Source organism: Sus scrofa, chromosome 6, assembly GCF_000003025.6.
Source record: "Sus scrofa isolate TJ Tabasco breed Duroc chromosome 6, Sscrofa11.1, whole genome shotgun sequence".
Classification (NCBI taxonomy): Eukaryota; Metazoa; Chordata; class Mammalia; order Artiodactyla; family Suidae; genus Sus; species Sus scrofa.
In genome coordinates, this window is record NC_010448.4 from 56,996,962 (window position 1) to 57,021,751 (window position 24,790).

Consider the following 24,790-nt stretch of genomic DNA (forward strand, 5'->3'; position numbering starts at 1 on the left):
GCTGTGGGGGGCGGGGGAGGGTGGCCACACCCATAGCATGTCAAAGCTCCTGGACAGGGATTGAACACAAGCTGTGGCAGGGACTCAAGCTGCTGCAGACACAGGCCAAGGATTCAAAGCAGAAAAGCAACGCCCATGGCGAAGGAAGAGGAACAGAACGGAAGAGTTGCCTCCTTAGTGTAATGAAGACACTTGTATCACCCAGGAAATTCCAAGGTTTTTGGTTTTTTGTTTTTTAATTGAAACATAGTTGATTTACAATGTTTGTAAGTGGCAGGTGTACAGCAAAGTGATTCAATTAGTGGAAATTTGAGGGGGGTATGAAGTTTGGCACCAGGAACCTGGGACAAAGGAAATAGGTTTACCCACAACCGATCAATCAATGAAGTTAAAAATTCAGGGAGTTTTCACTGTGGTGCAACGGGATTAGCGGCATCTCTGCAGCACCAGGACAGAGGTTCCATCCCCAGCCCAGCACAGTGGGTTAAGGGATCTGGCCTTGCTGCAGCTGTGACTTAGATGGAAACTGTGGCTGGGATCTAATCCCTGGTCCAGGAACTCAATATACCACAAAACAGCCAAAAGAAAAAAATAATCAGAAATATGCCAAAGTATAGAAGAAGTTAATAAGCAGCAAAACTACAGTGACAGTAACACCATTAGTGGGTGATAGTTGGGAAATGAACATTTCTATCAGAATAGTCTTATTCTACACATCCTGTAAATGTGTCAGATGCATGTAATTGTTTAACTGCATCCTATAAATGCAATATAAAGTCAAAGGAAAGAAAAATCTTTATGGTAAAAAATGAATATATGGTTTCATTCCTTCCTAAAGTTTATTTCTCATGCTCCAGACTGTAGCCACCACCTTCGTCATAGGCCCCCAACAAAGTCCCTCAGACAATGACAGGTTTGGAGTTGAAAAAAATCACCTTCGTGATTTTTGATGCCTCCCAGTGAATGGTGAACAGAAGTTTAAACGACACTCTGGAGGGAAGTGAGGATAAAAGTGCACATTCCGGACTTGTCACTGTAGCACAAAGCAATCGTTGTTGTCTCTGCAGCGCCAGGGCGCAGGTGCCATCTCTGGCGGGCACATTGGACTATATAATTGGCCTTCAGCTGGGAGCTGAGCCCTGGCCCTGATGCCTGACCTAGGAATTCCACATGCCATGGGCCTGCCAAAAAAGAAAATAAAGACATACATAAATTTAAAAATGCACGTTCTGCACAGGCCCAACTTTGCATTCCCTGTCACACTCCGGTTTCCATCACCTACTCTGAAACTTAGGCTTTCAGTTAATTGTGCTGTAACCGCCTGGGGTCTCAGAAGTTCCAGGATTCAACCACGCCCATAAACCCCCTCCCCCCGAGGTCCCATCGCTCCCGCCTCCTCGCTGCCCAAAGGATCCGTGTCAATCATTATCAATTCTCCTCTTTCAATGTAAGTGGCCCGCGGGGCTCTATTTCTGCACCTGGCCCGGCTCCAAACGACACCAGACACAGGCCAAGGATCCAAAGCAGAGAAGCAACGCCCGTGGCGAAGGAAGAGGAACGGAAAGCAATGTTTCACAGAGGGAGAGCAGGCTCGAGGGCCAGATCCCTGCGGGCGCAGGGGGCGCCCTAACAGCAACGCCGCCTCCACCCGAACATCTGAGATGCGACGCTTCGAGGCCCCCCACCGGCCCCGCGCAGCCCCACTGCGCATGCGCAGGTCCCGCAGACCCGGAAGTGAATCCTTGGGAACAACGGGCGCCCTCACAGCAGCGAGTCTCTCGGGTTGTTAGTTCGTAGCTAACTGCGCTATGCGGTCCTCAGGCTCCGCTGCTCCACGCCCGGGTGTCCGGGGTCTCCGGGTAAGTTGCAGTCCCTGAACGCGCTCGTGGCTCGCGCTCTGAGTCCGCCCCTTCGGTCTGTCGCGGCGTCGCGCGAAGACTGGGTTCAGGTCCCGGGCCTCAGGGTCCGGGTCCGGTTAAAATCGCTCTGAGGCCGACTCCCCAGCTTTCTACCTTCAGTCTTTAGAGACACCGACCTCCTGCAGCCTGTTTTCCTGCTCTGGCTCCCGGTCCCCAAGCCCAGCCTCTTCGGGTGAAGCAATGGGTGTATGCGCCCTTCACCTCCCTCCTGGGAGAGCAGAGGGGGGTGGATACAGAGGCAGAAATACGTGCCGTTAGCGAAGGGTCAGAAATCCTGGGGAGAAAGAAAGACAGGTATTGAAACAGGCCAATCTGTGGGAGGAGGGATAGACAGGAAAAAAAAAAATGATGGGTAGAAAAGAGGGGGAAAGCACAGAAGTGGACAAAAGGAGAAGAAACAGGACACTTTTATAGAAAACAAAGCATACGGTGGAGAAAGCAGAGGCCCGAAACCCAGATGAATATGGAGTAGGTTGGATATGGAATGTTAAGTTGTGAAGTACTAGCTTGTGTCTCTCTAACCTAATTTATATAAAATTTGTTGACATTTAAATTATGCGGAGGAAAGGAGAGTGGCAAAACCTGGCGATGGAGGTATCTGCATTTTCTATTTCTATCATAAGAGGGTAACCCCATTTGCAACCCCGATTCATCCCAAGGGCAGAAACTTTGCTCAGTCAACTCCAGGTTCTCCTCTTAGCTTTCAAAAAATGAGGGGAGAATTTTTTTCAGCACATAGTGCTTTTGAAAATGGCTGTTATTGGAGTTCCCGTCGTGGCGCAGTAGTTAACGAATCCCACTAGGAACCATGAGGTAGCGGGTTCGATCCCTGGCCTCGCTCAGTGGGTTAAGGATCCGGCGTTGCCATGAGCTATGGTGAAGGTCGCAGATGAGGCTCGGATTCCGCCTTGCTGTGGCTCTGGCGTGGGAAAAAGACCAAAAAAATTAAAAAACAAAAAATAAATAAATAAAAATGGCTTTTTAGCGGTACTGTTCTGTTTCCACTGTGGCGCATGCCATCCTTTTCTGAATTTGATGTATCCTCACACTTGTTTTAACTAATCTCAGAACCTATTGGATTTTTTTTTCTAATTTCCAGATCATTTTCCCTCCACATTTTATTGTGCAAAGTACAAAGCTTATATGCTTTTTACTGTGTCCTATCTTGAAACTATTTTTTGGTATCTGGCAAATTACAGTATTTCACTATGCATGTGGTAAGGATGTTGGTTAAAAATCTAGTTTAAGCAGTTTGATATTCAGTAGCTTCTTTCCTCCCTGAAGTGATCTGCTACATCATTAAGCCTGAGCTGAAGTGTCCAACTAAGTAGACTTTCCCCTCACGTCCCCTTTGTCCTTTCTGTGCAGATGTGGAAGGATGGGCTGGATTTGTTACTAACTGGAGTTCTTGAACTCTTTAATCGATAGAGATTGGTAACAGGCCAGATGAGGCATTGAGGCAAGGCTTTATTGAAACTCTTTAACTACTGCACGGAGTGAGCAAGAAACTGGTGCCCTTGCTCACTCCCTGAGGGGGAGCTGGTCCCTTATATAGGATGAGGGTGGAGGATCTGTGGGTTGGACAGGAGGTGTGGCTTAAGTGATCTCTGCACACCCTTGGTGCTGCTGTGTGCAGGGATCACGTGTAGAACCCTGCTTTTGCTCCCACACTTCAGAAGGGGCGGTTGGGTTTTGGCCTTTTTTATCTTACTGTTCCTAATTTGTCACAACTGTGCATGTTTGTAGTTATTTTTAGCCCCTTTTCTTTGGATTCTGTTGCTTAGGAGACATTTGTACTGGTGCAAGCATTGCAATCCGTACAGGATCCCAGGTCCCAGCATCTCTCACATTGATGAGAAACGGTTCCAGCAGAGCCCACGTGCTCATGATGAAGAGATTGTTTGGAGTTCATCTCCATAGACGGTCCCCTTTCATGCTTTTCTGGAGTAGTAACTATTTATAATTTCATATATTTTGATTATCATGTTTTCTGGAAAAGAGGAAGTAAATGTTTGATTAAATCATGAAAAAGAAGGTTCTCTTGCTCAGGAATATGAAAGGTAATCAGGAATTAGGACAAACCCTTTCTGCTTTAAGCTATCCAGACCAGCCCTTAAACCCAGTTCTGCTCACTCAACTCAGACTTCTTCCAGGTAAATTGGTAAAATTGCTTCCTCTGTGAGCTCTCTCCCCACCTGTAACATGAAGTTAAAGTAAACCAGATTTTCTGAGTCTGAGAAAGACACCTAATTTTCAGAATTGGTTTTACGTTTGCATTTGGCAGTTTTCTGAGATGGGTACCCAGTTATAATTAGAATTGAAATGTACCCCAGGAGTTCCTGTTGTGGCATGGTGTCGTAAGAATCCCACTGCAGCAGCTCAGATTGCTGCGGAGGTGCAGTTTCAATCCTTGACCTGGCACAGTGGGTAAAAGGATTCAGTTTCAGTCCCTGGCTGAGGAACTTCCAAGGGTGTAGCCATTTAAGAAAAAAGAAAATGTACTCCAGTTCTCCAACAATTATGAAAAACTCTTTTTTAAAAGGCAAGGGCTCGGAGTTCCCATTGTGGCTCAGTGGTTAGTGAATCTGACTGGGAACCATGAGGTTGCCGGTTCGATCCCTGGCCTCACTCGGTGGGTTAAGGATCCGGTGTTGCCGTGAGCTGTGGTGTTTGTCGCAGATGCACCTCAGATCCTGCGTTGTTGTGGCTGTGGCTGGTGGCTGGTGGCTACAGTTCCAATTAGACCCCTATCCTGGGAACCTCCATATGCCATGGGTACAGACCTAGAAAAGACAAAAAAAAAAAAAGGCAAGGGCTCAAAGATAGAGGCCTACCTTTCTCTCAGTTTGTCTTTCTCTATATCATGGAGTAAATCTTTTTTTTTATAGATTTGCTGTTCCCATTGTGGCTCAGCAGTTTAAAAATCTGACTAGTATCCGTGAGGATTCAGGTTTCATCCCTGGCCTTGCTTGGTGAGTTAAAGGATCCAGTGTTTAAAAATAAAATAAAATAAAAATAATAAAAATAAGAGTTCCTGTTGTGGCTCAGCAGAAACAAATCCAACTAGGAACCATGAGGTTGCGGTTCAATCCCTGGCCTCGATCAGTGGGTTGGGGATCCGGCACTGCCGTGAGCTGTGGTGTAGGTTGCAGGCGTGGCTCGAATCTGGCGTTGCTGTCGCCGTGGTGTAGGCTGGCAGCTATAGCGCCGATTGGACCCCTAGCCTGGGAACCTCCATATGCCATGGGTGTGGCCCTAAGAAGACAAAAATGTAAAAATTTAAAAAAAAGAAAGTGTTACCATGAGTTGCAGTGTAGGTCTCAGACGAGGCTCAAATCTGGTGTGGCTTGGCTGTGGCCGACAACTATAGCTCCAACTCAGCCCCTCATCTGGGAACTTTCATATGCCGTGGATATGGCCCTAAAAAGCAAAAAAAAAAAAAAAAAAGGTCATTTCATAATGTGTGCAAATGTTAAATCACCGAAAATTAACATAACATTGTGTAGCAACTGTATTGCAACAGAGGGGGGGAACTGATGTGATTTAGAATTCATTGGTATAAATGCAACATCCAGTATCAACAGCATGAAAACAGGTGGTTGGTCCTCCATTTCTAAAGTGGAATATTCTATTTTGGACTTCAGACTAAATTTTAGGAAGAACCTTTGGCAAAGAAAAATGCTTATATGAGAGAGCAGAACAGAGCCAAAGGACCTGAGGCAACTTCGAATCATTGTTGAATTATGGTCTTCACAGATCATCATAACTGAATGCGGAAACCACAATACTTATTTGTTTTTAATGTTTGTCATAAAAAAATATGTGTGTAAAATATATTAAAAAATACAAAGTAGGTTTTATCGAAGGCAGAGGTTATGAAGAAAAGGTTAAACCATGTTTTGTGAAAACATGTCTTGGATGTGTTTCTGTGTATGTCCAGCGTCAGCCAGAATATGAGTGGTAGGTGATGAAGTCATGTGCAAGAAAGTTGCCATTCTTATTCCATTGAGGAGGCTCAGAAGGCTACTTTTTTTTTTTTTTGCCTTTTTGTGTTTTTAGGGCTGCACCCGCAGCATATGGAGGTTCCCAGGCTAGGCGTCCAATCGGAGCTGTAGCTGCCAACCTACACCACAGCAACTCAAGGTCCGAGCTGCATCTGCAACCTACACCACAGCTCATGGCAATGCGGGATCCTAACCCACTGAGCAAGGCCAGGGCTCGAACCCGGGTTCTCATGGAACTCCAAGAAGGCTGTGTTTTGAAGATAGAAAATGCCTTGTCAACACTGACAAACTTTGACTTCCCTAGTTCCTTAGGTATTATATCCATGTATTTCTTTTTTTTTTTTTTTTTTTTTTTTTTTCTTTTCTTTTTAGGGCCATACCTGCAGCACATGGAAGTCCCCAGGCTAGGAGTTGAATTGAAGCTGTAAGCTGCCAGCACACACCTCAGCCATGCCAGATCCAAGTGACATCTGTGACCTGCACCACATCTTGTGGCAATGCCAGATCCTTATTATAACCCACTGAGCATGGCCAGGTATCATGGCCTGCATCCTTACAGACACTGTGTCAGATTTTTAACCCACTGAGCCACGGCAGAAACTCTGTATCCATGTACTTAATGACCTAGTTCCAGTTCCGCTGCAGGCGTAAAATCCACTGTTTTTTTTTTTCTTTCTTTTATTTTTTTTTTTTTTTGTCTTTTTGCCATTTCTTGGGCCGCTCCTGCGGCATATGGAGGTTCCCAGACTAGGGGTCGAATCGGAGCTGTAGCTGCCGGCCTACGCCAGAGCCACAGCAATGCGAGATCCAAGCCGCGTCTACAACCTACACCACGGCTCACGGCAACGCCGGATCCTTAACCCACTGAGCAAGGCCAGGGACCGAACCCGCAACCTCATGGTTCCTAGTCGGATTCGTTAACCACTGCGCCACAACGGGAACTCCAAAATCCACTCTTAAATAATGCTGCAAGTTGCACTACTGGATGTGTTGGGAGCCAATTTGTACCATCTGGCATATAGACAAATTTTAGCACCAGTAATCTAATAGGAAATTAATAAAATGATATTCATAATAGAATGATATCACCGTGAAAGTAATATTTTTGTGAGCACAGTGGCATCCACCATCTGATGCACGCTTCTCCTTCTGCAGTTACACCGTGCTGAGTCAATGTCCACAACCTGTTTCCAAAAAGACATTGAAACACAGGCAAATATTTTTTATTTCTTAATAATTAATTGACTTAATTATTTTTAATTACTCAATGAATTTTATTCCATCTCTAGTTGTACAACATGATTATTAAGTATTCAGTAATGTTTTTATCAAGTGTTACGTGGGGGAGAAAGCATCATTGAAAGGAAAGGCTGAATTTACAAGCTGCCTAGAAGGTAGAGTCTGTCATCTGATGATTTAATTATTAGTTGTAGGTAAGAGGAATGGATGGGGATTTGAAGATGATACATTGTTCCACGGAAGGATGGTTACTGTGCCACTAATTGAATATTGAATAAGTATAATTGTAGGTTTTAGGGTAAATCTTAAGTTTAATGGTGTCATCTCTTGGCGTTAAACCCGCCTCATGGTTCCGCAGTGCCTCCAGGGCAGAAATCTAGCCTCTTCAGTAGAGCTTCAGCAGGGAGCGCTGAGGCTGGGCCGGCCCTCCAGGGTTGCTCTAAGTGGGATGGGATAAGCATCCTATGCTGCATCAACCAGTCAGTGGATGCTGGCTGCCTGGGGCAGAGCCAAGAGCTCGGACAAGGGAGGTTCCTTTGGTTGAATGTAAAGTGAACAAAGATCAGTGCAGGTGAAGCAGAGCGTGGGTTTCAGCAGGAGGGGAGAGCTTCCTGGAGAAATAGGTGAAAAACTCACCTATTGGTCTCCCTGTAGGGGCTTACTGTCTCTGCATCCCTCCTGTCACCGTGAGCCTTTGTTCCCCCATCCTCAGAGTCTCCCCTCTGTGTCTGCTTGAGGCAGGGGAGGGAGGTATGTTGATTCAAAGCATTAAAGAACACGTTTTTTGTCACACAGAATCATCTTCTCTGAGAAGTAGCTCAGAGGAAGAGGGAAGAACGAGGAAGGAATGGCGCATGCCCAGGTAAAGGTCCTGTTCTCCTCTGACTGTTCTCTCCTCCCTAAAATACGCTTTGGACTTGTTGAACTTCTCAGTCTCTGAAGTTCCCTGTCTCAAATATTTCCTAGCACACAAGGCCTTCCCTCATCTCCTCTTTTCTCCCTGCAGATTACTCCTCACTGTGACCAGTGGCATGGAACTTGGGAGGAGCCCTTTAGGTGCTCATCCTGTGAAGGGTTTTATACCCAGGCCTGGGTTGGAGATGGGGCGTAGGCTCTGTGGTGTGAGTGTGGTTGGCCAGGAAGGATGCTTTAGAGCACCCTCCTGATGCCCTCTGAGCTCCGCATAAGCCAGGATCTAAGCGACTGCGTGTGTAAGGATGTGTTAGGGTGCACGAACTCCCGAGGAGGTCTGGGAAGGAAGACCGACACGGAGAAACTTGCTTTGTGAGATTTTATAAATGCATTTGAAGTTGAGTGAATCAGGATGTTTCTGACTCCAAAATACCAGTACTTAAGAATGAAATGGGAAGTTCTGAAATAGAAATAAGGTGTGGAGAGGGTGTTTTATGACATAATTAGTGTTTAAAAGTAGCATCAACTTAGTTGTCTAACAGGAAGCATTCCCTTAAATTATTCATACCACCTCCTTCTCACAAAGACCCAGATATTCATGCAGCAGATGGTTTTGTTTGTTTGTTTTCTTTTTTCTTTACTGCCACGCCTGTGGCCGTGTGAAAGTGCTCCGGCTAGGGGTCGAGTGGGAACTGCAGCTGCCGACCTACACCACCGCCACAGCAACACGGGATTCTTAACCCCCTGAGCAAGGCCAGGGATCGAACCTGCATCTTCAAAGACACTCTGTCGGGTTCTTAACCTACTGAGCCACAGCAGGAGCTCCAGCTGTTTTAGGTTAAAATGGTTTTAACTTAGCCAAGGCATAGGAGCATAACTTTGATGTCATCTGAGAGCCTGGAGCCACATTCCGATTCTCCTTATGTTGTTCAGCATTATGTTTCTTTATATGAAACATCTCATGTGTATATGGTTTTTATTTGTTTGTTTTGTCTTTTTTGTCCTTCTAGGGCCGCACCCACGGCATATGGAGATTCCCAGACTAGGGGTCTACTTGGAGCTACAGCTGCCAGCCTACACCACAGCCACAGCAATGCCAGATCCTTAACCCACTGAGCAAGACCAGGGATCAACCCACAACCTCATGGTTCCTGGTCAGATTCGTTTCTGCTGCACCACAACAGGAACTCTCCCCCCCCCCTTTTTTTTAATGTTTTTTTCATGTATATGTATTTGTGGTTCAACACACAGTGATGCAGTGTAAAGACTAAGACGTACACTCTCCCCTTCTCGTCACATCTTCCACCATCACTTATTATCGCCATCAAGAACAGCTGTTCTTAGGACAGAGCTTGTAAAAATGCATTTGTATGTGGTAATGTGGTTTTAGAAAATATTTTTCAGTAACTGTTTTGTTAGGCTGTGTTATTCTGAAAATTTAAATATTTACATGCCATATATATTGGATTTATTTTCACATTAGTAAACAGAGATTATTTTGTTTTTTCGATCCTCATTGGGACATTTTCTTGAGACACAAGGGTTTTCACATTTTTCACTACTGTAAAAAATGCCACAGTGGCTGCTTTTAAGCACGCCAGCTTCCGTACAGATGTCTAAGGTTTTCTCTAGGTTGGGCAACTTGTGTATGATGACTGTGTTAATGATGATGTTTCCAAGGAAAAACAGACACTGCGAGCACAAAGTAAAGATTTTAAATCAACTCTCATAAGCATGCTAAGCTGCGGGAAACCATGGACAAAGAACTAAGGGCAAATGGAACAGTGTTTCAACAAATAAAAAATATGAGTAAAGAGAGAGAAATTATAGAAAAGAGAAGAAATGGAAATCGTAAGGCCAAAAAGTACCATGACAGAATTGAAATTTCATTACATGGTTTCAACCACAGATCGACAGAATAGAGTCGGTAAACTTAAACATATGCTCGTTGGAATTATTCATTCTGAGCAAAAGAGAGGTAGAAAAAAGAAGAATGAAGAGAGACTAAGAAACCTTTGAGACACTCTCAAGAACACAGATATGCACATAATAGGAGTGCCAGAAGGAAAGGCGAGAGGGCAAAAAGAATATTTGAACAAATAAGAGGCGTTCCTATTGTGGCTCAGAAGAAGGAAATCCGACTAGGAACCATGAGGTTGTGGGTTCGATCCCTGGCCTCGCTCAGTGAGTTAAGGATCCGGCGTTGCTCTGAGCTGTGGTGTAGGTGGCAGAGGCAGCTCGGATCTGGCGTTACTGTGGCTGTAGCATAAGCTGACAGCTGTATCTCCGATTAGATCCCTAGCCTGGGAACCTCCATATGCCTCGGGTGTGGCCCTTTTAAAAAGTAAAAAAAAAAAAAAAAAAAAAAAAAAACAGGAGGAGTTCCCACTATGGCACAGTAGGTTAAAAGAGTTTGACTGCAGCAGCTCAGGCACAGGTTCAGAGTCCCTGGCCTGGCACAGTGGGTTATAAAGGATCCAGCCTTGCCACAGCTGTGGTGTAGGACACAGCTGAGGCTCAGATCCCATCCCTGGCCCGGGAGCTCCGTATGCCATGGGGCAGCCAAAAAAGAAAAAATAGTAATAAGTAAAACCACCATGAGATATTTCGCACCTCCTAGAGTGGTTATAATAAAATGCAAAATAGAAAGTGTCAGTAAAAATGTGGAGAGATGAGAATCCTGCCACATTGCTGATAAAATAATGTGCTGCTGTGGAAAACAGTGTGGCAGATCCTTAAAAAGTTAACGTGTGTGGCTCTAATTCCTGTCTAGGTGTATCCCCACAAGAATTGAAAACTGGTACTCACACATATACTTGTACTCGAAAATCCCAGCAGCACTACTAATATTAGGCAAGAAGTGCTGACAAGTGGCCAGCGATGAAAGAGTAAATAAGTAAGTGTGATATAGCTACAGAATTGAATAGTATTCAGTCCTGAAAAAGGAATGTAGTGCTGATACAAACTACCTTTTTTTTTTTGGCCGTACCCGAAGTATGTGGAAGTTCCCAGGCCAGGGATCGAATCCATGCCACAGCAGCAGCCCCAACCTCTGCAGCGAGAACTCCAAGAAACACTATTCTGAGTAAAAGAAGCCACACAGAAAAGCTCAGGTTTCGTACCATTCCACTGATAGGAAAATTTGCCAAGTAGGGAAATGCGTAGTGACAGCGTTGACGGTGTGCAGGACCAAGGACAAGGGCGCACGGGAGGTGACGGCCTAGTTGGTGAGTTTCCTTCAGTGATGGGAAAATGTTTTCGAACCAGAGGGAGGTGCCGTTTTGCAACCTTGTGAAGGTAATAAATGCCACTGAATGGTACTTTAAAATAGCTAACTGTATGTGACATGAGCTTCAGCTCAGTAAAAAAAATTTTTAGGAGTTCCTATCATGGCTCAGTGGTTAACAAATCTGACTAGGAACCATGAAGTTGTAGGTTTGATCCCTGGCCTCACTCAGTGGGTTAAGGATCCGGCGTTGCCGTGAGCTGTGGTGTAGGTTGCAGACGCGGCTCGGATCCCGCGCTGCTGTGGCTGTGGCGTAGGCCGTTGGCTACAGCTCTGATTCGACCCCTAGCCTGGGAACCTCCATATGCCGTGGTTGTGGCCCTAGAAAAGGCAAAAAGGCAAAAAAAAAAAAATGTAAATAAGAGAAAAGTAATTTGCTCAAAAGTATCTTGCATGGATCGATCAGAACATTCACTCCAGCCAAGTCAGTCCTTACGTCTCTGCTTCTATAATTTTGTGTCAAACTAGGAACTCTCTCCTTGTCCACCTGGTGAAAGGTGCTTTCCTTTCAGGGACTGTTTACCTTCGAGGACGTGGCCATCGAGTTCTCCCAGGAGGAGTGGGCCTGCCTGGACCCGCTCAGAGGGCCTTGTACTGGGATGTGATTCTGGAGACCTACAGGAACCTGCTCTCCCTGGGTGAGCATCGCTTCTCTCCGGGAGTCCATAACTACTTTTGTCTGTCTTTGCATTTTCTCTTGTCTTTCAGGAGCCCCTAGCATGCTTGTGAGAGCTTCCTTTCCCTGCACTTGAAATTAATTGAATGTGTTGGTTTCATTTCGCAATGAAAGAATTCTTTTTTTTTTTTTTTGCCTTTTTTATCTTTTTAGGGCCACACCAGCAGCATATGGAGGTTCCAGACTAGGAGTCTAATTGGAGCTGTAGCCACTGGCCTACACCAGAGCCACAGCAACAGGGGATACAAGCCATATCTGCGACCTACACCACAGCTCATGGCAATGCTCGATCCTTAACCCACCGATTGAGGCCAGGGATCGAACCCGCAACCTCATAGTTCCTAGTCAGATTCGTTTCTGCTGTGCCACGATGGGAACTCTGAAAGGATTCTTAATGTGGCTTATGATACTGTAACTTCTGTCATCCAAAGTCCTGCATTCATGATTAATTAGTTGTGGTTGTAGTAGTCAGGAGGCCTTATGCCTAATTCTTGCGTGTGTGCGTGTGTCTTTTTAGGACCACACCTGCGGCATATGGAGGTTCCCAGGCTAGGGGTCCAATCAGAGCTGTAGTCACTGGCCCACACCACAGCCACAACAACTCCGAGCCGCATCTGCAACCTACACCAACCACAGCTCATGGCAACGCCGGATCCTTAACCCACCAAGCGAGGCCAGAGACTGAACCCGCATTCTCATGGATACTAGTTGAGTTTGTTAACCGCTAAACCATGATGGAAGCTTCTTATGCCTAATTTTTAGAAGTATCTCCTTCTGTGGTTTTACCCTTGTGCTTTTGACTCTTCTGGAAGAGGGCTAGATATCTGTATACCTATCTAGGCATTCAGGAGGCAATCGGTTGACTCATTTTTGTAATATGTTTCTAGACCCAGCTATGATTTTCTTTCTTCTTAGCTCAACAAAGAGCTGGCCATGTTTTCTAGAACAGCATAGCATGTCATATTCTGTTTTTCTTTATAAATTGAAATCTCTCATAAGTTGAATATTACGTACATTTTAGAACAAGGGAAAGAGCCCTGGACTTTGAAAGGTAAAGTGAAAACAGAGAAAAATCCAGACCCATGGGAATCTGTAGAGATGTGAACAGAGATAGGAGCTCAGATGGGCACAGAGTAAACGCCATTAAATGTCATTTGGGAAATTATCCTCAGAGGGGCAACTATGGAAAAATTAAACTTTGTGTCTTAAGGATTCTCAAAAGAAATCCCTTCCACACACTCACACTTGTCACTCTGTTATTCAAATATGTGAAAGTTGAAACTCCGGCTCTACGGTGATGCCCCCACTGATTCAGAGCCAAGCAAAGGCTTTGTCATGACCTACAACCCTCCACCATCTGGCCCCTCCCACTGTTTTGGTGCCGTGGCTTGAGGGGGGGACCAAGGTGGCTTTCAAGGAGTCCTCTCTCCCCTTAATCTCGCCTGGTTTTCTGTTAATACAGATGGGGGCTAAGTTCTCTGTAGACCTGACCCCAGGAACTATTTCATTTCCATGCACATTTCGTATTTTTGGGAAAATTGCTCAGAGGATGTCAAAACAAAATAGCTGCTCTTCCATTGCATCTGGGGCTTCATGAAAGTCAGGAGGCCGAGTCAGGCCATCTCTGCCTCTTCAGGCCCTTAAGCCACTGTAGTTGCCTGGGCCACATGTGAGTAAACCGGGATAGGCTGGCTCCTGGGAGAATGATTCTGGGCAGTGATACAGAGACTAGACCCTGCGATCCGCTCTGTTCTCATTGCTCCCTGCAGTGTCTCAGCCTGGGCCTTCCCGCTTCCAGCCTGTGGGCAGCACACCACCCCTTCTCAAGAACCCCACAGAGAATTTGACTTTTTTTTTTTTTTTTTTTTTTTTTTTGCCACACCCAAGACATGTGAAAGTTCCTGGCCAGAGACTGAACCTGAGCCACAGCCCAGACGCAAGCCACTACAACAGTAATGCCAGATCCTTGACCCACTGCTCCCCAAATTTGACCTTCTTATTTTACTCCCATATCTTGTATTTTTCTCTCTCTTCCAGCTCTCTACCTAGCCTAGGAACATGGAAAGACCTTTCCTCTTTCTTTCTTTTTTTTTTTTTTTTCCCTGTCTCTTTAAACCGAACCCGCAGCATAGGGAGGTTCCCAGGCTAGGGGTCTAATCAGAGCTGTTGCTGCCAGCCTACACCACAGCTCACAGCAACGCCGGGTCCCCAACCCACTGAGCGAGGCCAGGGATCGAACCCACAACCTCATGGTTCCTCATCGGTATTGTTAACCACTGAGGCACAACGGGAACTCCAAAAGACCTTTGCTTTCTCTCCTTTACAGTGTTACCTCTGAAACTTGCTTTTGAAGTACGCATTCCAAGGGTCTACAGTTTGATCCCCTTCTTCTGCTGTGGTAATCCACCTTTAGGTGATGGACAGCATCTGGTGCACACTCCCGTGGAAGGCGTTTACTGGGTGCAGAACATGCTTGAAAGAGAGCACCGATTAGTATGTTACCATATTATCTTGCTTTACATGTAGAAATATCTCGTGCAACCATTGAGTAGCACGGTCAGCATGTCCCAAGACACTGAGCGAGAAGGGATCAGGAGAGGCTGACTGATAAGGGCCTCCCTTTGTCCCTCTTGTTCTTGCAGGGAGTAACGTGCCTCCCAGGGCGGTGTGACAGTGTGATCAGATGTAAAATGATCACCTCCTTTGAGCCAGAAATAAAAGGTTTAGGAACTTGGGCTAAAGAGAACGCTGTCCAGGTTCACAGCCTCACGTCAATGACACTGACTGCACTGCTGTTCATGCTGCATTGTTCATCCTGTGTGTGTTTTGTTTTGTTTTGTTTTGTTTTGTTTTTTTGGCTGTGTCCCCAGCATCTGTAAGTTCCCAGGCCAGGGATTGAACCCCTGCCACAGCAGTGACCTAAGCCACAGCAGTGACAGTGCCAGATCCTTAATCCACTGAGCCACCAGGGAACTCCCCGTGCTATTCATTTCCCTTCAACAAATAAAATTTTGACAAGTTTTATTGAGGAAGCTTATAAGGTTGAATGATGCTGACTTTTTTAAACTACAGTAATTGGTTTTGTTTAAGCCACTGATGTTTTCATCTTGCAGATTTCATTGTTGTAAATGGCCTTGATTTTTCTTTCTTTAATAATCATTAGTTCCATATGTTTTTATCATACTTTTTGTGGCTTTGTTTTATATCTACAGTTTGGTCTGTGGGGTCATGGAGTGAATATCACAGGTCATATTCGACACAGTTTCTTTTTTGAGTGTTTATGATTGAACACTAGTTTCCCCTAAACCTATATAACCTCTAGAATTTTTTGGAAAGACAGTCTGAGTTATTCCTTCTACTCTGTTGCATGTTACTTAGTACCTACTGTTCACATACACTTTTGTTTCTCTACACATAGACTGTTTCAAGCAGTTTCAGGTTGCAGGAAAACGGCGGGGACGGTACGGAGGTTTCCCGTTTCTGGCATTTCCTACCCAGACATGCAGACCCTCCCCCATTATCCACATCCCTCACCAGAGTGGGACCTTTGTCATCGCAGAGGAATCTACACCTGACACACATTAACCCCTCAAAGTGCATATTTACCGTAGAGCCTTACCATTGTATGTTCTGCAGGCTCGGACAAATGCGTAATCGCATACGTGTACCAAGGTGGTATCGTTCAAAGCACTTTCATCACTTTAAAAATTGCCTATGCTCTGCCTGTTTCTCTTCGCTCTCACCCCTGGAATGACAGATCTCTTTCCTGTCTCCATAGTTTGCCTTTTGCAGAAGGTCCTGCAGTAGAAATCAAACCGTTTATATAGCCTTTTCAGATTGTCTTCTTTTGCTTAGTCATATGCATATGAGTGTCTCTGTTTCTCTTCATGACTGAATCGTTCATTTCTTTTTAGTGCTGAATAATCCTTCCATTGTCTGGATGTATCACAGTTAATTTTTCCAGTTACCTGCTAAAAGGCATCTTGATTGCTTTCACGTCTTGGCAGTTATGGGTAAAGCTGCTCTAAGCCCTGGTGTGCAGGTTTTTTATTGTTCTTGTTTGGGGTAGTACCTTATTCATATCCATACTTGCGTAGAGAGACGTTTGGGTTGCACTTTCACCATTTGGCTATTATGAATAATGCTGGAGTTCCTGTCAGGGCTCAGCAGAAACAAATCTGACTAGTATCTATGGGGATTCACGTTCAATCCCTCGACTCACTCAGTGGGTTAAGGATCCAGCGTTGCCATGAGCTGTGATGTAAGCCGGCATCTGCAGCTGAGATTCGACCCCTAGCCTGCTGGGAACCTTCACATGCTGTGGGTGCAGCTCTTAAAAAAAAAAAAAAAAAAAAAAAAAGACAAAAAAGATGCTGCTGTTAACAGTTTTTATACAGTTGTTTGTGTGGACATAGATTTTTATTCCTGTTCAGTAGTAGGTAGTTGTGAAGTTCCTGGGTCTTATGATAACTGTTTAATCTTTTGAGGAACTGCCAGACTGCTGGCCAAAGCAACTGCAGCCTTTGGCATTCCCGATAGGGGTGTATGAGGCGTCCGGCTTCTCCACATCCTTACCAAGAACTTACTTGTCTCTGTGTTACAGCCCCTTTCAGGTAAATGAGTTTTATCTCATTTTGGTTTTTATTTGCATTTCCCTAATAACCTATTATGTGAAACCTATTTTTTGTGTGCCTATTGGCTATTTTTCTGTTCTTTGGAGAAAAATCTATTCAGATTTCTTTGTCCATTTTATCTTTTTTATTTTTTAAAGTTTTATTGCAGTATAGTTTTAATTTACAAGGTTGCAATAATTTCAATTGTAGGACAAAGTGATTCAGTTATATACGCATCCATTCTCTTTCAGATTCCTTTCTCACATAGATTATCACAGTATTTTGGGTAGATAATTCTCTGGGCTATACAGCAGAATTTTTTTTTTAATTATTTTTGGGCACATCTGAGGCATGCAGAAGTTCCTAGGCCAGGGATCAAACCTGTGCTACAGCAGCAACCTGAGCTGCTGCAGTGATGCTGCCAGATCCTTAACCCACTACACCATAAGGGAACTCCTGTCCATTGTAAAATTGGGTTATGTGGAGTTCCTGTTGTGGCTCTGCAGTAATGAACCCAACCAGTATCCATGAGGACACAGGTTTGATCCTTGGCCTCGATCAGTGGGTTAAGGATCCGGCATTGCAGTGAGCTGCAGTGTAGGTAGCAGACTCGGCTCAGATCTGGCATTGCTGTGGAATGCCTGGAACTCTCTGTGTCTAACTTACTTCATTTAGCATAATGCCCTCAAGTTCCATGCATGTTGTCACACATGGCATGATTTCAGATTTTTGGGGGGCTAAATAATATTCCCTTGTACATATGTCTTCATTCATTCATCAGTGGATACTTAAGTTGTTTTTATATCTTGGCTCTTGTAAATAGGGCTTCAGTGAACAGGGGGTTATATATAAATCTTTTCTAATTAATTAACTATGTATGAACATACAGAAGTGGACCTGCTGGACCGTATGGTAGTTCTTTTTCCCTTTTCTGAGGAACATTAATGCTATATTCCATAGCAGCTGTACCAACTTCCATGCCCACCAGTAGCTCAGGAGAGTTCTCTTTCCTGCACATACTCACCTCCTCTTGGGATTGTCTTTTTGATAATCGCCGTTCTATCAGGTACGAGACGATACCTCATGGTGGTTTTGATGTGCACTTCCCTGGTGATGACCAATCTTTTCATGCCCCTGTGTGCCATCTCTGTCTTGTCTTCAGAAAAATGTATATTTAGATCTTCTGCCCATTTTTTAATTGAATTGTTTCTCTCTTTCCTATTGAGTTGTAGAGGCAGTTCATATGTTTTGAATATTAACATTTTATGAGATAAGTGATTTGCAACTATTTTTTCCCAATCCATAGAACTTTTTATTTTGTTAAGGGTTCCTTAGCAGTGCAGAGGCTTTTTCATCTCATGTAGTCCCATGTGTTTATTTTTGCTTTTGTTGCTTTTACTTTTGGGGTCAGATTTAAGACATTATGGCCAGCATTTTCTTCTAGTTTATGGTTTCAAGTCCTACATTCAAGTCTTTAATCCATTTGAGTTAATTTTTTGCAAATGCTGTAAGATAGAGGTCCAATAATGTGAGAAAAAGAATGTGTGTATGTGTGTGTGTTGTGTGAGAGAGAGAGACTGGGCCACTTTGCTGTACAGTAGAAATTGACAGAACACTATAAACCAACTATAATGGAAAATAATTTTTTTTTTGTCTCTTTAGGGCTGCACCCACAGCATATGGAGGTTCCCAGGCTAGGGGTCTAATTGGAGCTGTAGCTGCCAACCTACGCCACAGCCACAGCCACACCAGATCTGAGCAGAGTCTGCAACCTACACCACAGCTCATGGCAATACTGGATCCTTAACCCCCTAAGCAAGGTCAGGGATCGAACCTGCAACCTCATGGTTCCTAGTCGGATTCGTTTCCATTGCGCCACAACGGTAACTCCATAAAATCGTTTTTAAAAAAAGAAAAAAGGAAAAACAGAGAGAATCAGCGTCTTTCTTTTGCACATGGCCATCCAGTTTTCTCAACACCATTTATTGAAGACACTGCCCTTTCCTCACTGTGTATTCTTGGCTCCTTTGTCATAAATAAATTGACCACATGTATGTGTGGGTTTATTTCTACACTCTTAATTTTTTGCCTATACCACCCTACTGTATTAAATACCATATTGTGTCCTACAGTTTGAAATAGGGGAGTGTGGTGTCTCCCAACTTTGTTTTTCTCTATCCAGGTCTCTTTGGCTGTTCAGGGACTTCTGTAGTTTACTGTATACAAATTTTAGGAGTATTTGTTCTAAATCACATGCAGGTTTTTGCATATACAGAAGTTTTCACCTTATTTGTGTAAATACTAAGGAGTGCACTTGAGAGGTCATATTTAAGAGCATGTTGACGAGCTCTCATTGTGGCTCAGCAGTAGTGAACCCGACTAGTATCCATGAGGAGGCGGGTTTGATCGCAGGCACTGCTCAGTCGGTTAAGGAGCCAGCGATGCCGTGAGCTTTGGTGTAAGTCGCAGACATAGTCCAAATCCCTCTTTGCTGTGGCTGTGGTGCAGGCCGGCGCCCGTAGCTCCGATTGGACCCCTAACCTGGGAACCTCCATATGCTGCGGGTGCGGCCCCAAGAAGCAAAAAAAAGAATGTGTTTCGTTTTGTTAGAGACCGCAAACTGCCTTCCAGAAGTGGCTGTACCGTTCTGCATTTCCACCAGCCGCCAGTGAGTCCTCGCTCTCACACGCGTTCACTCGTATTTGGTATTGTCAGTGTTGTGGATTTTGGCCGTTGTCATAGGTGCGTAAGGATATGACACTGCATTCACACACATTTCACTCAGTTAAATCTATGGCCTTTTTTACATTGAAGATTTTTCATGTCTTCAGAGTAAACTTTTTTGATTAAGTTACTTTGTTAGTCACAGAAATACCATTCGGTTGATTTGCCATGTTATGTTTATTTAGGTTACGTTGCTTGTTCCTTATATACGTAGTTTTCTGTAAGTAAACTTTGCATTATATTTTAGTTTCACCAGGAATTTTTTGCTGCAGATACTTTAATACTCATTTCTCCCTGTCTGGATTTCATCATGCACATCTTGGGACACGAAGCTAACATGTACATATCTTAATCTTGTTTAAGGACACATGGCAGCTTTTACACTCTAAATTCCCTCATTACGAACCGCTTCTCACACTTGCTAGAAATTTTCCAAAGACATTTTCAAGTTCCTAGAATTACATATTTTTATTAATCCGTGAAGCCTGCTCTGCTGCCTGTTCTGTTTTTCAACTGAATTCCATAAAAAGTCACCTGGTCCTTGTGGACATACATCCCGTTGCTGTCCGGTCCTTCAGGCTGTCATTGGCTGATTGTGTTACGGACCACATCTCTGCTCATGGATGTCTGACGCAGATCAGCACAGCACGGCCGGAAATTGTTTCTGTGCTGAGGTGCTGCTGGCAACACTGCCCTTCCACCCAAATCCCTCTCTGCTCATGGTCCCTTGCTAATGCCCCTGAAGGGCACTGCTTATTGGTGACAGTTCTGTAGTCAGAACTTACTACTTTTGGATAAGTGCATATTAATTGCCATTGATTTTTTTTTTTAAGGGCCACACCCACGGCATATGGAAGTTCCCAGGCTAGGGGTCAAATTGGAGCTGCAGCTGGCAGCCTACACCACAGCTCACAGGCAACGCGGGATCCTTAGCCCACTGAGCAAGACCAGGGGTCGAACCCCCATCCTCATGGATGATAGTTGGATTCCTTTCCGATAGGAACTCCATGATTCACGATAAGTATGTAGTCATGTACACATGGTAAGAGCACTTCTCATCGGATTTCTCTTGTATGTCTGGGGTTGTAATGCTAAAAGATCCAAAAATATGGAGTTCCCATCGTGGCACAGCAGAAACGAATCCGACTAGGAACAGTGAGGTTGTGGGTTCGATCCCTGGCCTCGCTGAGTGGGTTAAGGATCCAGCATTGTCATGAGCTGTGGTGTGGGTCACAGATGCAGTTTGGATCTGGCGTTGCTGTGGCTGTGGCCTAGGCTGGTGGCTACAGCTCCAATTAGACCCCTAGCCTGGGAATCTCCATATGCTGAGGGTGTAGCCCTAAAAAGACAAAAGACCAAAAAAAAAAAAAAAAAAAATCCAAAAATATGATTTCAGATACTTTGTAAAAATTCTGGCAAAAGAGATTCTATAACTTCAAGTAACAAGTAAAGACATTTTCACTAAAAAACTTATGCCAAAATTGATATTCTATTTTTAAAATATATAATGTAGTTCACACATTATTCTTACCAAATATGATCACATCCACAAAGATAATAGGTACATCAAATTTTTTGTCATGTTTATTATAAGATTTATGTTCCACTGTAGTATATATATATCTTGTACGTTGTCTTTCTGTAATTGTTTCCATAGTAATGTTTTCTCTTGCCTGAGATAACAAAGTTTCAAAGGACGCACTATATACTATACATATTTTTGGCCCTATAACTGTATAATTAAATCATACTTCATAGTTAGGGAGTTGATCAATATGACTGGCTGTCATTAACTATAGGCAAGAAATCATAGTTGAGATTTCCATTTTCCCTAATTCTTAATCTTTATAGAAAGAAAACGTATGTTTTACCTTAATCGGATATTTCAAAATTCAGTGATGCTCAACATATATTTCACTTTTCCTATTATATGTTCCTTCTGGAGTATAAATTTTCTTCAGTTCTTATGAAAGAATCCTTTAGAATGTCAGACGCAATTATTTTGTATAACTGTGGTTGCTTATTAACTTCCCTGCTAGAGCTATCCTGGGTTACTAAAATATGCGATAAAGATTTTTTTTTTGTCTTTTTTTTTTTTTTATGTCTTTTTGCCATTTCTTGGGCCGCTCCCACAGCATATGGAGGTTCCCAGGCTAGGGGTCCAATCGGAGCTGTAGCCACTGGCCTACACCACAGCCACAGCAACGTGGGATCCAAGCCGCGTCTGTAGCCTACACCACAGCTCACGGCCACACCAGATCCTTAATCCACTGAGCAAGACCAGGAATCGAACCCACAACCTCATGGTTCCTAGTTGGATTCATTAACCACTGAGCCACGATGGGAACTCCTGATAAACAGATTTTTTAAGCAAATTTTTTCTTACATTATATTTCCACATTATCAAACACATTTATGACTAATTCAATATGAAATATTTATTTTGGAACTCTTGTTTAATAGGAAGCCATTCTCCTGGACTTAGAATCAAGGACTTAGCGCCAGGAGAGGACATGAATGAAGGAGACGTTCACCATGTGGTGACACTGGAAAGAAACCAAAGTCGAGGCATCAAGGATGTTGACCTCAACAAAGTCTGTGAAAATAAGTGTGAATGTGCGTGTGAGCAGAGGTGTGACGCCGGAGATGACAAAGTGCTTCTGCCGGATAATAGAACCCGCACTTACAGAGAAGCTCAAGAGAGTAAATCCTTCGTTCATTTTCCTCTGGATGTTTCTGTAAGGAGTCGTCCATATGACTATTTCCCACAGGACAAGCCATTCATAAGGACTTTGTTAGAAATTAAAAATAACATAAGCATTGCTGGAAACAAAGATAGAGAGTGTCCGGAAGGTGGGACTGGAGTAAAGCTGCAGGCACCGGTGGCTCAACTGCAGAGAGTTCCCGGCGAGGAGAAGGTGCATGCGTGCCGTCAAGTGGAGAGGTCCGTCAGCGGAGGTTCCTCAGGGTCGTCGCTTCAACGGATTCCTCCTGCTGTTATACACACTTTGTTACCTGCACCATACAGGAGAGCACACACTAAAGAAAAATCGTACACCTGTAATGACTGTGGGAAGGCTTTTAGCAAAAGCTCAAACCTCAGGAATCACAAGCGAATTCATTCTGGACAAAAACCTTACAAATGCAAAGTGTGCGACAAAGCCTTTAATCAGTGTTCCAACCTCACGACACACCAGAGAGTGCACACAGGAGAGAAGCCCTACAAATGTAATGTGTGCGGCAAGGTCTTCAGTCGAAATTCACACCTTACAAATCATCAGCGAATGCACACTGGCGAGAAACCTTACAAGTGTCACGAATGTGGTAAGGCCTTTATCCACATTCACTCCTCTGGAGTCATGAGAAAATGCATACAGGGGAGAAGCCTTACAAGTGTAATGAATGCGGCAAAGCATTTGCCGAGCGTTCAAGCCTTAACAAACATGAGAAAATCCACACTGGAGAGAAACCTTACAAATGTGTCGTGTGTGGCAGAGCCTTTACCATGCGGTCAAATCTTACTCAGCATGAGACTATCCATACTGGAGAGAAACCTTACAAATGTAATGAATGTGGCAAAGCGTTCACCCAATGTTCACGCCTTACTAGGCATCAGAAAATGCACACCGGGGAGAAACCACACAAATGCAAAGTGTGTGGCAAGGCGTTTGTCGAGCATTCACAACTTTGGGGCCATGAGAGAATTCATACTGGGGAGAAACCACACAAATGTAACGTGTGTGGCAAGGGATTTACCCAGCGTTCAAGCCTGATGGCACATCAGAGAATTCATACAGGAGAAAAATCCTATAAGTGCAAAGACTGCGACAAGGCTTTTATACAGCGCTCACAGCTGTGGGGTCATGAGAGAACTCACACTGGAGTGAAACCGTACAAATGTGATGCGTGCGGCAAAGCTTTTACAATGCGTTCATACCTTCTTCAACATGAAACGATCCATACCGGGGAGAAGCCTCACAAATGTCATGAGTGTGGCAAAGTTTATACCCAATTTGCAAGCCTCACGAGACATCAGAAAATACATACGGAAAAGAAAAGTAAACCTAACCTGTGTGACAGTGCTTCTCTTTAAAGCTCAAGTTTTGGGGATCATCAGAGAATTCATAGGAGGGTAAAACTTTAAAAGGTCATGATTGACAGGCAACTTATGCAAATATGCAAGCCTTTCTCAGGCCAAGAGACCCCATCATGGAGAAGGAAGGCGTACAGATGGCCAACAGGCACATGAAACGATGCTTGGTGTTGCTAGTCATCAGGGAAATTCAGATCAAAACCACAAGGCGCTACCACCTCACACCTATCAAAACACCTGCTTTAAAGACAACAAGTAACAAGTGTTGGTGAGGATGAGAGACAATGGAACCCTGGTGCACTGTCGGGATTATAAATTGGTGCAGCCACTTTGGACAACAATATGGTGGTTGTGCAAAAAATTAAAAATAGAACTACCATATGATCCAGCACGTGCACATCGGGATATCTACCTAGAGAAAACAAATACTACTTCGAAAAAATATATGCACGCCGTTGTTCATTGCAGCATTATTTGCAATAGCCAAGATAAGAAGGCTACCTAGATAGGTGTGTCCCGTTCCCCCCCCCCCATGCACACACTTGTCTGTATCTGTGCATGTGCGTGTGGATGTGTACATAAGCATACATACGCACAGTGGACTATGAGCCATGATAAAATGAAATCGTAATTTGCAACAACATGGATAGCTCTAAGTATTATGCTAAACGAAATAAGTCAAAAAGTAGCTCGTGGATTTCCCGTCGTGGCGCAGCGGGAAGGAATCCAACTCGGAACCATGAAGAACCCTGGCCTCGCTCAGTGGGTTAAGGATCCCTTGTTGCCGTGAGCTGTGGCGTAGGTCACAGACGTGGCTCGGATCCTGTGTTACTGTGGCTCTGGTGTAGGCCGGCAGCTACAGCTCCAGTTGGACCCCTTGCCTGGGAACTTCTGTATGCCACGGGTGTGGCCCTAAAAAGCAAAAATACTCACGATATCACTTATATATGTAACATAAAAAACAAAATATAAGAAAAATAGATTCGTAAATAAGCATGATTGCCAGAGGGGGAGTGGGATTTCGGGTGTGTGTGGAATAGGAGAAGGCTTTAAGAGGCACAGGTCTCCAGTTACGCAGTAAAGCGCCAGGTTATAATATAGAGCATAGGCAGTATAGTCAGTGATAACTTTGGGGATAGATGGCTACTAGACTTACCTCTGTGCTTCATAAGGTATGCAGTTGTTAAACCATAGGTAATACACCTGAAACATAATGTTGTGTATCAACCATATTTCAGTCAAGAAAAATGAATAAAGACTGGATCTGCCCTCAAGGAGACAAACCATATATAAAACTAACGCTGGTGGCAAAGCCAGTAGCTAG

General features: G+C 44.1%; 2 protein-coding genes across 3 annotated transcripts in view; both read left to right on the plus strand.

Annotated features, from left to right (window-relative positions):
* On the plus strand, positions 1,844-23,912 carry LOC110261296 (zinc finger protein OZF-like). Its single transcript, XM_021097276.1, is given in 4 exon segments — positions 1,844-1,859; positions 11,873-11,998; positions 21,837-22,712; positions 22,715-23,912. Coding segments are annotated over 2 exon segments (1,578 nt in total). The 5' UTR covers positions 1,844-1,859; positions 11,873-11,998; positions 21,837-21,886; the 3' UTR covers positions 23,467-23,912.
* LOC100627241 (zinc finger protein 665-like) overlaps positions 11,877-24,790 on the plus strand; it is a 44,070-nt gene continuing 31,156 nt past the window's right edge. For both annotated transcript variants that reach the window (XM_021097244.1, XM_021097248.1), the window contains exon 1: positions 11,877-11,998. The gene's annotated coding sequence lies outside the window, so the exon portion shown is untranslated. The remainder of the gene's footprint in view (positions 11,999-24,790) is intronic.